The 15,286-nt window shown below is 44.7% G+C and overlaps 1 protein-coding gene across 10 annotated transcripts in view; it reads left to right on the top strand.

Annotated features, from left to right (window-relative positions):
* Positions 1-15,286, top strand: part of SMARCD3 (SWI/SNF related BAF chromatin remodeling complex subunit D3) — a 78,600-nt gene that overhangs the window by 13,153 nt on the left and 50,161 nt on the right. For 6 of the 10 annotated variants that reach the window (XM_014260698.2, XM_088053180.1, XM_005532089.3 and 3 more), the window contains exon 1: positions 11,683-11,876. The exons of 3 other annotated variants lie outside the window; for them this stretch is intronic. In XM_014260698.2, coding sequence (XP_014116173.1) covers positions 11,799-11,876 — 78 coding nt within the window. In that variant the 5' untranslated portion in view covers positions 11,683-11,798. Of the gene's footprint in view, positions 1-9,694; positions 9,820-11,682; positions 11,877-15,286 lie in introns of those variants that run through there. One more of the 10 variants, XM_088053157.1, reaches the window with a different exon arrangement.

Below are 15,286 nucleotides of genomic sequence, written 5' to 3'. Positions count from 1 at the left end.
TGCTGAGAAGTTCAGTGAACTTCTGAATACTTGCAGTGATGGAGTGAACTTGCTCTTTGGGCAACCTTTCCTAAGTGAAAACCTGTTCACCTGTTGTGTGTGTCCATCTGGTTCAAACATTCCCTAATCTTGTCTTTCTTCACTGACAGTAAGTCTTCCTCACTCCAGACTTCCTTACTGGAAGATACTGGTCTTAGGAGCCTGGAATTCCTGACAGCCAGTCTCACCAATAAAAAAAGATGCAAAGAAGCCATTCAGTACTTCAATTTTTTTCTGTGTTCATTCTCAGAAAATCCCCTCCCCAGTAAGCCCACATTCTCACATGTCTGTCTTTTACTGCTGAGATATTTGTAAAAACTTTTCTGTCTGCCCTTCATGTTCCTCACTTGATTCAACTCCAGGTGGGCTTTTGTTATCCTTATTGTATCTCTTCATGCTTGGGCACTGTCTCTGTATTCCTTCTGAGTCATCTGTCCCTGTTTCTGCCTCTTGTGATGCTTCAGCTCAGTCAGGAGCTCCTTGTTCATGCATGCAGGCTTCCTGCTGCTTTTGATTCGTTTCCGGCCTGTGGGATAAACCAGTCTTGAATTTGTAGGAGGTGATCTTTGAAAGTCAACCAGATCTCCTGGAACTCTCTACTTTCCAAGGCTGTAACTCATAGAATTCTTCCAAGAAGACCCAAAGAAGAGGCCAAAGACTGCTCTTTTGAACTCTAGGGCTGTGATCCTGTTTTCTATCCTGGTCCATCCTCTCATGTTCCTGAAATATCATCTCATGGTCTAGTCAAGGCTGCTCTGACCTTCACATTCCTGACCAGTTCTTCCTTGTCTAGCAGAGCACCTCTCTTTGTGTGCTCCTCAGTTGCCCATGTTAGGCAGAAGCCTCATGGATTGCTTTTGCCCTGCTCTGTTATCCCCTCAGCAGGTACTGGGGTGGTTGAAGTCTTCCATGAAGACCAGAGACTGTGGACATGGGGATTTTTCCTGCCATCTGTGGTTTCGCTACTTCTTTCTCAGCAGGTGGTCTGCAGCAGACACCTGCCATGGCGCTACGTGTTGGTCTGCCTGCTAACTCTGATCCTAAGTGTGGTCTGTGAACTCTCAGCACCTTCTCTGTCCATCCCGAGATGGAGCTCTGTGCTCTGTGTGCTCTAGCCACGCACTTGGCTGAAGGGCAGCTCCTCCTCCTCCTCACCCCCCAACCTGCCCTTCCTAAAGATTCTGTCTCCAGCCATCAGAGCGCTCCCGTCCTGTGAGCTGTCAGTCACCTGTTGAGGGTGAAAAGGGAGCAGAGAGAGCATCACTAGCAGCATGGATGTTGGGAAGCTTTCTGGAGGAGGGAGAGGTGGGCTGTCAGTCTGGGAGCAGATACAGCACTGTTGCTATAGAAATCAGGAGAATATGTCACAGCTTCATCAGTCTGAAGACAGTGACTGAGGGCCTTCTGTCCTCCAGCCATAGGCAAATGGCAGAAAAAGCATTTCACATATTCCTGCTGTCTCAGATGCTTTGCTGCAGGGAGATTGCAAGATCAGGAACTGAAATATTAACTGTTGGAGTTATATGTGGTCCTTTCTTCACCAGCTGCCAGACAGAACAGTAATATTATGAGGGTGTTCTTCAGGGCTTTGTCTGGTTTGAAATGGCAGAGACCTGTTGTTTCTGGAGGCAGGCAAGAGGGTTCACAGCACTGGTATTTTGATGGACAAATGGAGTTGAAATGAAAGGGGAAGATCATAAGCCTCAAAGTAAGGCCATACCAGGAGAGGGATGTAGGTGTGCAACTGATTTCTGATTAAATAATTTCCTATGAGGAACTGTGGTTATTGACTTCTTGCAGCACTGTGGAAGAGACAAGGCACCCTAGGGTTGCATGGTGAAGTGGATGGAGGGCAGGGTAAAATCAGCAAATACATAAGGGCTGATGGGATGCAGAATTGGGCACTTATCTATATCCAGTATCCATACTGCATATAGACAGTTTCAGAGCAGATTTTTGCCTGTGGCATTCCAAGAGGATTTAATCAGAGTGAAAAAATAAAAGTATTTGCCAAGTCCAGAAGAGACAGAATTATGGTTTTGTGATGTGCAACAGCAGGAGCTTGAACTGGGGAGAGGAAGGATTGACTTGAATAGAAGGAGGTAGAGAAACAGAAAATGAAAAATAAAAAATTAGTAACTGTCAAAACAAAATCAGCCAAGTGGAAGAGCTGCTAAAGATCAAAAGCAACAGAAAAGGAGTAAGTTACATGATAGACAAAAGAACCTTTTCTGAAGAACAGAAATACAGCAAGCTTTTTTAGTGTTGAAATATTTCTTAGCTTCCCATATTTCTTATTATTGGAATATTAGTGATTAACTTTCCATTACATAAACTTTTCACTAATTTTTTAGGTTTGTTTTATACTTGTTTATATTAGGTGAATATCCTACTGGAGATTAATATCCAAGGTCTTAACTAAAAGGATTTAAATAAATACTGTTTTAATTTTCATGGTATCTCAGACTTACAATAACAATTTAAAAAGCCTTTCTCTCTATAACCTTAGCAGAAATTTATGTATTATTATTTGGCATCATATTTATAATTAGCATTTGGTGTTGCTGTATCATATATATATATGTACCAGCTTGGCTATATATTCTGATATATCTATATATCTATATATCTATATATATATATATAGATATCAGAACACTATGGAATGTCTTTGAGGAAGGAAGCATAGTTATTTCTCAAGAGACAATAAGGCAGTTGAAATCCCCCACAAGTGTGTTATTTCTATGGTTTCAAGTTGCAGGCTGGGTATAAATTGATCAGAAAACAGGTGCTAAGGATGGGGGGCACAGGGTAGGAATTTGGTGGCTATTCCAAACAAGTGTAGCCAGACAGCTGGTATGCCTCTTGGGATGACTGGCGTTCTCTATTCCACTGTGCTCCTTCTATTTCCATCTGTTAACTTCATCTGTAAACTGTCAAGGTCAGAGACCACGTTGTTCTTAGCTGTACCTCCTCATACTCTCAGGCACCAGAAACAAAACCGAGTCCCAAGAATGGAAAGGATTGTGGCATGTGACAGAGAATGTGACACAAAGTACAACACCCAGCTCTTCTCCCTCTGACAGTTCATGGCCATGCACAAACACACCCCTCTCCTCTCCTGGAAGTTCTCCAAAGTAAAGAGAACTCTGTTTACTTTTTCTTTTCTCTGTTTTGAAAAGCACTGAACGCCATAATGATTCAGCTTACATTTCTTCTGCACGTTTTGAAGATAATTTAACAAGTAACTTGTGCCACTACTTGTGTGCCTTGTCATTTAGATGTGCTTTTCCCTGGGATCACTGTGGTGCGTTGCTGTGCACGCTGTGTGCTTGGTGACCCCAGTGCCAAAGTTAGGTGGTGGCTCTGAACTGGGAGCTGCCAGCCTGCTGTGCCTCCAGTGTGGGAGAGGAGCAGACAAACCACAGTGTTTGTGCTGTAGCCAGACAGTTTCCACGTCTGCAATACTCAGTGGCTCAAATGAGCCTTAGTCAAAAGCCCATTTTCCAGCTGGAACCCAAGTGTTGTAATCATGTCCCTGTGCCACGACCTGCTGTGCTCATGCTCCTGTGATTTCATACATGGATTTATGTACTGGGTGAATCGTCACTGAAAGGATTAGCAAACCATTCTACTTGCTGCACACACATAGCACTATTCTTCCACCTCAGAATTTATCTTCTATCAGCTTGATTTTTTTCCAACTTAAATCTCCTGTCTAACATTTTAGGCCAATTTGAGTTTTTTATCCTCTCTCCTGATTGGCTGTGAAACTTTTTCAAAATCTTCTTGTGTGAGCATTTAATCTACATATGTTTTGCTTCCCTCTCTTAGATCTTTGAATGAGGTAAAAAAATCTGTATGTAGCAACCCACCTTGGAGTCCATCACTTTCCTTCCACTTGTTTTTATTACTTGTTTATAACTTCACAGTAATGTTACATACAAATTGTGTTCCTATTAAGAATTTCAGGCATATTATGTTTTACTACATTGCCTCTAAGTCACATTTGCCATTGTTGCCACTTCTGGCCGCTATTTTTTTTTTTTTTTCCAAAGCCATTGTTTGCTGTAATGATGTACTGTTTGAGATTAACTTTGACTTTTTGGGGTAATCTGTAATTGTTGTAATTATTCTCCCAAATAAAATAATTTTGAAAGACATTTGGCCTTGTCTGGCAATACAGTTTTTTTATGATGAGCACTATTACTTGCTCTCAGATCCACCATGTTCTAAGGCCGATGTGATTGTATTCCCTTGCTAATTGTCCTTCCAGTTCAGCTGAAGTGAGAGCTGGATTTATTTTGGCTGGACAGTCCATGCCAAGATTGCTCTTTCCCTTCTTTGGTTCTGCGCTTTCTCCAGCCTCCTAGTGGTCAATTCTTAGGCAGCTTTGCATATGAATACATCCTTCAGTCCATATTTACTTATTATTGATTTGCTTAAACTATAGATACTTTTCAAATGATTTTCAGTGAGAATAGGACATAATTCTTAGCATTGCTAGTATTAACCAAAATGGACTTTAGATTTGTTTTTCCTGACAAACAGAAAACCTGTGGGTTTTCTGACAATACAGAAGGGCAAGAGTACTCTAGGCAGATGCACTAGCTTCATCCTAAGTCCATGCAAGGCTCAAGAATGATTTTTGAAAAAGAAAATAACTGAGTATGAGAAGGATATGCGTACGGTATGAAAAAGCAGCCTAAGTTCCCTAATCTACTCTTTCAGATAAGTAATTTTCTGCACAAAGGAATCAATGCTTTTCTTGTCTAGACTTGAGTGAAGCCTTTGATAGAGTGTGATCTGAAAATTTGGCTGGGTCTCAGAAGACAGGTAATAGAACTGCAAAGTAGGTAAGGAGCTCAGTAAAGAAGACACAAAAAGCATTGCAGTTTCTTTAGGATTTGTCTTGGGATTGTTGTCATTTAATATTTTCACTAATGCCCATGGCACAAAAATAGGCAATGTAATTATTAAATTTGCTGATGATGCAAAATAGGTATTGCTGAAGCAGAAGAGAACAGGTTATATGGGAAGAGCTACACAAACAGAAACCAGCTGGTATCTGGTGACAGTACAGTACGCAGCTGTGCATTTGGGGTCTTGTCACAGGAGTAGGAACTGTGTATCAGAAGTGATCTAATGACAGTGCTTAAGAAGGAGAAACAGCCCCATGTTCCACAGAATGTGGAGCTGTCATTGTCAGGATGTTGTGGAAGGCAGCTGTGAGCCTAGCATGGTTTGATAGATTTCTGCTTGTGAGAAAAGTCTTAATGGGACATGAGCATGTGGCCTGGACACTGGAAGTACAGTTCTGCTGCCCTTACTCTAGCCAGGTTAACTGGGACTTGGCAGGAACTTGGCAGGAAAAGATGGAATGGTGAGAAATGGGCACATAGGAATACAAATAACAGTTTCACTTGTTTAGTCTGACAAAAGGATGAGTGAATGTGGATGTGACAGGTATGTAGAAATGCTTCAAAACATTAGACACAAAGGCCTATTAAGGACAATGTTGATAAGAATAAATAAAAATAGCCACATATACAAAACCCAAGAACTCAGATTTTTAGCGGCTGTCCTGTAGGAATACCAAGATTTAAAGTGCTGTGCAATCAGCTTATATATGAAAAGGTTATATGTGACATGGTTGCTGTTGACTATACATAGAATCAGAGAATTGTAGAACGGTTTGAGTAGGAAGTAACTTCCCAATCCAACCAGTAGACCAAGTTGCTCCAAGCCCTGTCCAGCCTGGTCTGGAACGCTTTTAGAGATGGGATAGCCACAGCTTCTCTGGGCAACCTGTGCCAAGGCCTCACCACCCTCATTGGGAAGAATCAGTGGTTCCCAGTTGCTGACACAGTGGTTCCCTTAGCTCTGTTCTGTCAGCAGGTGAATCTTTAAGATCCTCTTACCAAACGCACCCCAAAGCCATCATTCTGACTACCAAGTATCATGAAGATTCACTTTTTGGACTAGGGGGCAGTTGGTTTGAGGGTAGTTATTGATAGGTCTTTTTCTCTGCTCCCTCAGGATTACCCACCAAGAGTTCCTCTATTTCCTTCCCTTTTGAAAGATTCAAGTCTGTATTCCCAACTGTTCTCCTTCCATGACCAAAGTCTTACTAATAACTTCTCACATTTTACAGCTCTGCTCTGGCCCTTGGCTCGAGGATTGTGACTGCTGCTTGCAGTGCTCTGGTTCCTTGCTCAGATATTTGAAGCCATGCACAGCTATTGCTGCACACTCAGTGTAAAGAGGGATGGTGAGGATGGCAATGATGGAAAAGTGGAGGTAAAGGCATGGTAGAAATAGACAGCTTACCATGAGGTCAAACAGAATTGTGCAGAATTGTCTAAAATATTAGTATGGTTATTGACATAATTCTGATGACTCATTATTTTGAATCCTGTAATATTACATATATATATAATATAATTCTCTGTCTTTTAGCATCCCTGCTGTTCCCTTTGATTATTTTTAAAATAATCAGGAAGTAAGTTTCTCTCTACCTCTGCACAATAATGTTTGGAACCTTCAGAGAGTGAGACACTTTTCTTTGCCTTAATTCTTTCCCTTTCCTTTTCCCTTTCCTTTTCCTTTTCCTTTTCCTTTTCCTTTTCCCTTTCCTTTCCCTTTCCCTTTCCCTTTCCCTTTCCCTTTCCCTTTCCCTTTCCCTTTCCCTTTCCCTTTCCCTTTCCCTTTCCCTTTCCCTTTCCCTTTCCCTTTCCCTTTCCCTTTCCCTTTCCCTTTCCCTTTCCCTTTCCCTTTCCCTTTCCCTTCCTTCACTGCAGATAGATTTTAGAAACAAGTACTGGAAAGGCCTAACAGAGAAAGGAACCTTTGTGTCACAAAATTTCATACCATTTCTGTAGGGAAATAAAGCAAAAGGAACCTCTGAAAATCAGCTGGTTCTTTGTCCTACCCCAAGTCAGAATCCATACCACCTACATCCCTCTGCATAGATGCTTGTCTAACCTGTTCTTGAAAAACCTTTGGTGACCGAGATTCCCATCCTTGCTGGACAGACTATCTCAGAACATCTCTACTGTCACTGCTGTACTTCTCCATAATATCTAACATAAATCTTCCTGGAGAAATTCAATCCATTATTTCCTGTATTTTGTGTGTGTAGGAGCAGCTTTTGCCTGTATTTGCAGCAGCCTTTTGGATACCTGACAACTGTTTTCTCTTTATCTTGTTTGGGCCTTACAGTTCTTGTCACACTTACTGTCCTTTCCTCAACCATCCTGGTTTCCTGGTTTCTCCCTCATTTCCTCTGATGCACAGAGCCCCTGACTGGTCTGGATGAGACAATTGAGAGCACGACAGAATTGCTTCGGAAGAGTTCCTCAGCAGTTCTGGAAAAATTTAATTTTGCAGCCTTAAGGAAATGTTGAGCTGGAACAGCTTGTGCCCTGGAGAACTCAGGGGATGGGGAGAAGGAGGAGAGATGAAATGAGGAGAAAAGAAGAATCTAGAGTATTGTTGTCAGTGCCTATGCTGCCACCAAGGGGATGAGAGCAGTGGGGCAGCATTCCTGCAGTTCCTGATCTTCTGAGGGTTTATCTGTTTATTTTGTGACAGTGTAGTTCTGTTAAGTCACATTCAGCTTATGATCTATCATTTGCCCAGGTATTTTTTCTGAAAAAAACTCTCTTCAGCCAGTTGTTCCCCGTCTTCTGTTTAGATGTTTAGTAGTTGATTTATATCCTTATGTGGAACCCTGCACTATTTCTGATTGAACTGTGGTTTGAAAAAACCAGGAAATATCTCCAGGTCCTCAGGATTTTAATTTTAATCATTTCTTGTAGCAAACTTGTAGCCTCTCCAAACGGTATGTTGCTAGGAAATTGAATAAGCATGTTCTCTAAGTACCTTATCCATTTTGTTAATGAAACTATTGAATAATTCTGAACTCAGAAACAAGTGGACATTTCTTTAGATTAAGCAGAGCCTCAGTCTTGGGGTGTTTTCTGCTTCTAGCATGTCTTCTATGCTGCAGTGCATCAATTCCAAAACTGTTGCGAATATTTTAAGTTTCAGTGAAAAGAGCAATGCTGACTTAAGTGAAACTTGCATGAGGGAAACCATGCCTGCTTAAGGCAATCAGCAGCTTCATGTACTTCTATAATTACCTATAGATCAAAAAATTGCAAGTAGCAGCAGACATGTCTCTGTAAAACAACAACTTGGTTAGTCTCTTCTCTAATCGGACCATCTTAGTTTAACAGCCTGAAAAGCCTGGATAGCAGCACAGAAGTTAAACCAAACCACACATACAGAGACCAGGTGGGCTCCCATCACCCGAGGAAGTACCAGAGAAGGAGGTCAGCCTTCCTCTGAAATGAAATGGTCTGGGACTATGACATGAAGTGATCTGAGAGTGAGTATGAATGAAGCCCCAGTGCATGCTCAGCCTTCAAGAACCACTGGAGGAACACGAGACTTGCAGAGAGCCCCATGGCAAGAGATGGATGGGAACTGCCAGGATACTTGCAGCAGTTGTGGATGACTTGGGTTGAATCAGTCTGTTTTGAAAAGAACACTGGCAACTATTTTCTACACTTTTATGAATAAAGTTGAGAAAACAGAAACCCAAACAATTTAAAATAAAACTCTATGCTGTTTCTCTTAATATGGGAAATTACATTCTTGCATGGTAACCTTCACCCTTTTGTGCAAATGCCTCGCACAGTAGTTTTCCTGGACACTATTGTGAAGGGTTGAAGAATCACAGGAAATGGGTTTCATTCTCAGCTAGGTGATGTTGGGCAAGTCACTTCCATCCATTTGTACCGTATTTTCCATTTGCAAAACGTAAGAACTGTATGTACTGATTTATTTTTTAAAGTGCTTGGAGAACAACCATCATGCTAAGTAAGAGCTGAGATTTTATTGTTGCAGGATTTTTAAACTTTTTTTTTTTTTTTTACATTTACTCAATTGACGGCTGAAGTGAGACTGTCATTCATTAATTTTCAAGTGGCTGGCCTTGGAATTTGGTGTTCCCGGAAATCTTGTTTTAGACGTCTGTGAAGAATATCCAGGTAGATTACAATATATATTATATAGTTTTCAGCTTAAACTAGTAGCACGTCATAGCAAATGTCCTCCTGCTGCAGAAGGTAATCAGTGACTATCGATGGAGATAGGGGCAGCCGCGGCTCCGTGCCGTATCTGCAGCTAAGTGGAAAATAAGGAAACCCTGAAATGCGCAGCCGAGCGCATGCTCCGGCGGCGGGACAAAGGGCTGGGGGGATGCGTTCCTGCCCGGCCCGAGAACAGCCCGGTCCCGGTCTGGCCCTCACCCTCACCCTCACCCTCTCCGCCGCGGGCGGTGCCGGCCGAGGCGCGGAAGGGGTTAAAGCGCTCCCGCCCGCGCGTCCCCGCCGGCCCGCGCTGACCTTCACGGGGCCGCGCCGAGCATGCGCGCCCGGGGCCGCGGGGCTGCGCCGCGCCCGCCGCAGTTCTGCGAGCCCGGCCCGGCCCGGCCCGGCCCGGCCCCTGGCGGCTGGATCGGCCCAGGCCGGTCCCCGCCCGCGGCGGGGCCGGGACCGTGACCGTGACCGTGGCAGGCGCACGCCCTGCCCGTGCCGGGCGCGCCGTTGCCATTCGGTGCCGATGGTGCTGGCGACGGAGCGCGGGGGGACGCGAGGGGGGACCGCGCGCCGCGCCTCAGCCCGGAGCCGCCGCCGCCCCTTCCCGCGCCGGGCCCGTTAGGACGGCTGCTGGAGGAGCCGCTGCGGCCCGTCCTCAGTGCGGTTTGACGCGGTGAGGGCCCGCACTGCTCCCCGCGGAGGGAGGAATAGCCGCACGGGCCGCGTCCGGGGCCGGTGACCCCGACGGCCGGGACTGCTGGGACCGCCGGCCAGTGCGGCACCCACAGCTAGGGCAGACTGTGAGGAAAATGCACGGTGTCTGCTGGGAGCAGAGAAGGGGCTTACATGATGGGACCCAACATTTCTGTGTGAGTCTGTGGTCTAAAAACCATGGTTAGACGCTGGCTGGATGCTGCCTTGCCAGTCACACTGGCGTGTAGAATTTGGAGTCGTTCAAGTTGAAAAACCGTCTCCAGATCAAGTTTACTTGACATTACCACATCCATCAGAGGCATAGCAGTTGGTTCCAGATTATATGTGCCTTTAGTTCAGCTAGAACTTGAGGAATTTTTCCAGCACAGAACAAGGAAATACTATGCTGATATGCGATATTCTGGGCATATTCCTTCGGAGAGGCTGAGAGGGGGAACTTAAAACCACACTCGCCCTCCCTAAGTTTCTGTGATTCCTAGGGCTGTTGCCACATGCTAGCAGTTAGATTGGGGTGACCCTAAAAATCAGTGGAGGTCACTATCTTCATCCCCATCTTCAGAAGGCCATGCGACCTTCATGGCTTGCCCTTCACTGCTAGTCAATGCAGCGTCTTTTCTGTGCTTGGTTTTATTACTGGATTAAGTCAGAATATTTTCTGTTTCTGATCTGATTCTGTTCTGTTTGCCGTCTTACCAGAAAATTCACAGCCCCTAGACAAGAATTTCAAGCAGAGGAATAGAATAAACTCCTCTTGTAACCTGGCAACATTTTGCCTATTGCTGTGTTAAGGGAGACCCGGGAAGGCTGTCCCTCGTGAGCCTCTTGCGCATGGAAGTGCCGGGAAGCCGCTCAGTGCCCCGGGCCATCACTGCGGGCTCGGCCATCACGGAGCAGCCACGCTCCGCTTGTGGAATGGCCGCCGTGCTGCCAGCGCCACGCCGGGAGGGTGGGCTGCTGCTCGCTTCCCCCTGGGCTTCGTGCTCCCAGCAGTGTCCTGAGATGTCACACGCTGTCGTGCAGGGCTTTGTGTGATAAGCAGGGAGTTGCTGATGTCTTACAGCAGCTGTGGTGTTAATAATTCGTCTGCCTCTGTCAGTCACTTGGGGTCTCTAGAGGATCCATCACAGTGGTACCAGGGCATCCCAAGAATGGTCGCTGGGGAGAGGCGGTGGGAGTGGAGGGTTGGAAACAAGCCGTGGGAGCTGTGGGAGCTGTGCCGCCATGCTGTCCCCCACCCCCTTCCTCCGCTGATCTCACACACTTTCTTTCCCCTGGCTTCCACATGTTGTCCCTCCCTGTTCCCAGCTCCGGCCTCCCGCTGCTTCTCTTGTCCAGAGGGGTTAGCTCTCGTCTCTCATGCTGGAAATGCTGCCAGCGAATGTTTCTGTGTGCTGCCTGCCAGGTCCCTGGGGAAAGGGCCTGGAAATGCAGTGCGGGAGGAGCAGTGGGAGCAAGGGAAAACCACTGCTCGCTTGCTGCATTTTCTAATGGGAAAACATATCTGCGAGGTGCTGAGCTCTGTGTCACTGCTGAAGTTGCCCCCTCCCCCTTCCCCTTGCCCCAGAATTTACCATCCCTGATGCAGAGGAGGAGAAGCTGCAGCACTACCATGGAAAACTGAGACGTGTTTTTCAATTTGCCTCCTGCTTATCTCTGCTGTTTGGACAGAGAGGTTTAAAAAGCTGGATTTTCTGTCCCTGCAGAGTAAACAGACAGAGCCCGGCAGCACAAACTATTTCTGGCTTATCAGTGGAGGAATGCAGCAGCTGAGGCTGAGCGCGAGTGGGCCGTCAGGAAGGCCCTGAAGGGGCCCCCTCCCCACTCCGCGCTATTAGAAGTGTGAGAGCCCAGCAGGACTCAGAGGGGAGAGTTGGAGAAAAAGGCAGAAAAGGGAAAGAAAGAGGAAGAGAGAGAGTGAGAGAGGCTGAGCAGACCCTGATGGCTACAGATGAAGTTACAGGAGGGGCTCGCAAAGCTACGAAAAGCAAACTTTTTGAGTTTCTGGTCCATGGGGTGGTGAGTCGGGAAAGTTAGTGAGCTGGCTGGCTCTGAATAGAGGGATGAGTGGAAACTGAAGGTTCTGTGCTGGGCTGGATCAGCTCCTGCAGTGTGCTCCTGGGGCACTGCTAGCTGCCTCCCCAGGAGAACACTGGGGTCTGGGTAGCCCCCAGTGTATGCATTGATTCATTGGTAATACAGGCTTGTGTTTGGGGGGATGTGTGCTGTGCTTTTTGCTGTGATTCTCCATGAATGGTGAAATAGCATGCTTTTCAGCCTGATCATGGTGCAGAATCTGCACTGGATCTAACCCAAATGGGCTTGTAGGACACTTTGTTCCGTAATCAAACTTGTGTTTTGAAAAACAGTTCTGATGAGAGCCTGATGAAGCCTTGGGGTGCTGCCTCTGGTTCTTGTCTCCAATCTTGGCTCGTATGTATCCTCTGGCTACTTAACAGGTGACTTTCAGGGGCTTGAAGAGATTAGCTCTGCAGATCTGTAACAGTCTATGGAAACTCACCCACGAGAGAATTTCAGGGTGCCATGCTTAATTAAAGCAATCCTTCAGGTCTTTAAAAATGTTCCAGCTTTTGTTTAAGAATCAAGTCTTCTATCTCCATTTAAGGGGAAATGCTCACCCTGTTTTGCTGCCATTGGAAACGTTCTTTAAATGACTTTAGTGTCTGAGAGCAGTCACCATTTATAACATTTGGATTTCTAGCATTGATACACATTGAACAGAAATAAGGTTGTTAAAGAGCCCCAATGAATGCGATACTGTTTGGATACTGATAGTCCCAAGTGCTTCTTTCTTGAGGATCCTGGCACCTCCTGTGACACCTTTTTGAAGACATCAGGTGGGGGCACGTGCACAGAGATCATAGATACCTGTGGGGCTCATGGCAGACTCTTGAGTTGTCTCCATGCTTCAGGCTCACTCCAGATGTGTAGGATCTTGTGTATGTCCTTTAGATCCTGGATGTGGTGGGACTGGCAGGGCCAAGGACTCTGAGATGGCATTCTGCCTTGGTGAGAGCTGTGAAGAGGTGATGTGGTGCCAGTGTACGGGGCAGGCTGGGCAAGATTGGCAGCTGTGGGGGGAGTGACAGAGAGCGGATGTGCAGGTGGTAGCAGCGGTTTTGTTGTGAACATGAGAGTTTGTCAAGGTGGTCTGGATTGTGATGGCTGTTTCTGAGCAGAACGAGAAGCACTTTGTGAGGGTGGCAGATAGGATGATTTTGCCTTTTCTGAAGTTTCCCTTGGCATTTGCATACCAGTGCTCTTCCTTTAGTATCAAGAAGAGCAGTAAAAATAGTTACGTGAATTTGCTTATTCCACATCTAGCTGGCCTTCGTGTGAAAGTAGCATACAGGGCTCTTAAGCCTGGGAAAATTTTAATTTATACTGGAATGAATATAGCAGAACTCATTTCCATTACTTATTTGGATGCCAGGAAAGTCTGCCTTTTCTGCCCTAGGAGTTTTCTTGCTAGTGGCATCTTACTTGAATATATGCTTTAGCCTGGAATAGCTGTATATATCTTCCTGCTTCTTGTTGCTGAGGCTGGGGTTTCTTGGCTGTTCTGGTGCCTGAACACCTCTTGTATCACCCTCTCCCTTCATTATCATCTCCTTTAGTTCTGCTTTAGTGCCTGGTTTGTTCTTTCCTTTAGTTTTTTCCTCATCTCAGGTTCATTTTGATCAAAATATGGGTTGGGGGAGTCACTCTTCCATTACTTAAAAAAGATGAAAAAAAGTTATAATTTCATTTTATCTCTTCAGGCCCTGTATCTTGCCAAATAAGAGAATGTGCCATGCCAGCCATTACCTTGAGTTTACCTAGTGCTGGCTCCTCTGTTTTATTACTATGCAAAGTGTGTCAACACCTGAATTAATTCCTTGAAAAATTAAGCTGCATAGCAAACTTTAGTGGCATTTCTTTGAGTCAGTGCTCTAATTTCAGGGACCAATCTCTTCTTCAAATGACAATTTTTCAATTCCATATATAACATTATTTAATTTGGTTATTGAAAATTATTTTCTCCCCACACCCCCCCCCCCCCAAAAAAAAAAAAAAGGGAGAAGCAAACACAGGTAGAATGTTGTTAGAAATCTTTTTTTTCTTTTTTGGCACTTAAATGAATGGGATAATTCCGCAGCATTTCCTAATGTCACTTAGCTCTTGGATTCACTTGATCTTTCTGGAAACATATGTTCCTTTGCTAAGGTTACTTTGCCCTTTGCTCTTGTGCACCTGATCCTTCTTTTGTGCTTTTCCATATTGCCAGCTTAGATTATGTCGTCTTCTTCATTTATTGTAGGCAGAAAGGATCCCCCTGAAAGGGGAAATCTCTTAAAGGTTAAAACTCTGAGTGGGACGCTTCATTCTCTCCTACTTGAGACCTTGATAGTTTGTTACACCTTTGGTTAGCAGTTGAGCTTTTAGAAAGGTTAAATTTCTTTCAGTTATTTATTTTTACTATGCTTTTACTCCTGTTCAGTTTCATCAGTGTCTTGCACATCATTTTTTTGGGAAGATTTTTTTTTTCCTTGCAAAGGCTTTATCCTGTACTTCATCATTTTGTTGTTGTCGTTCCTCCCTTTTTTTAGCATTTTCATAGGCAAATATGCTTTAATCATGACATTTATGTTGATTATCTTTTTTTCAATGCATTTTCTGCTGTCCAGTGGTACATTTCAAGCAGTCTTTATGACATTTCTCTAGGTGTCCAGCTGTTGCATTATATTTTGTTGAACAAATTACTAGTCTTACTGCAGGTTATTCCTTTCTTCAGTTTCCTCTAGCCTCCGTTCTCTGCCATAGGCCTCATTGCTGGCCGAATCCCTTAAATGGATCCTGCCTGTGTCTCCCTCCCCTGCTTTTTTCTTTGTTTCTTTATCTTTTTTCTTTTTCTTACTCAAACAGGTATCTGCCTGTTTAATCTTGAGAAGGTCCATGGTGCTGGTCTTGTCAAAACTCTTGTCCAGACATCTGTCCTCTTGTGACTCGATTGCAGGAACCTTCTCTTGGTGCCTTGTGCTGGTGACCTTGGCTGTGTCATCTTCACACAAGAACCTGCTGAGGGGTTCATTTTCTTCTCCTGTTTTTCTGACCTTTTTAATCTGCTTCTGTGTCCTTTTCATGTTCCCACTTTATCTTCCTTCCAAAGCCAATCTTCTTGCCTTTTATCCACCAGATACCCCTATAAAAGTGTATGTGCCTTTCTTAACTCTGGAGCCATAGCTGTATTTACAATGTACTTGCTGTCACTTCAAATCACCTTTTATTTCCATAGCGATCTCAGTCTTTGTCCTCTTAGCTATGCTTAGGAAGCTCTCTGTGGCAATATAAGTCCTTATCCATATTTATTTTCTGCTAATAGGTCTTATTTCATAGTTCCTGCTAATCGCTACAGTTTAATATTAGTT

The sequence above is a fragment of the Pseudopodoces humilis genome, chromosome 1, assembly GCF_049639895.1.
Source record: "Pseudopodoces humilis isolate 2021_Gansu_Grassland_sample_001 chromosome 1, ASM4963989v1, whole genome shotgun sequence".
In the NCBI taxonomy this organism is placed as follows: domain Eukaryota; kingdom Metazoa; phylum Chordata; class Aves; order Passeriformes; family Paridae; genus Pseudopodoces; species Pseudopodoces humilis.
Note: the sequence above shows the minus strand (reverse complement) of the source record. Positions and strands in the feature narration are given on the sequence as shown.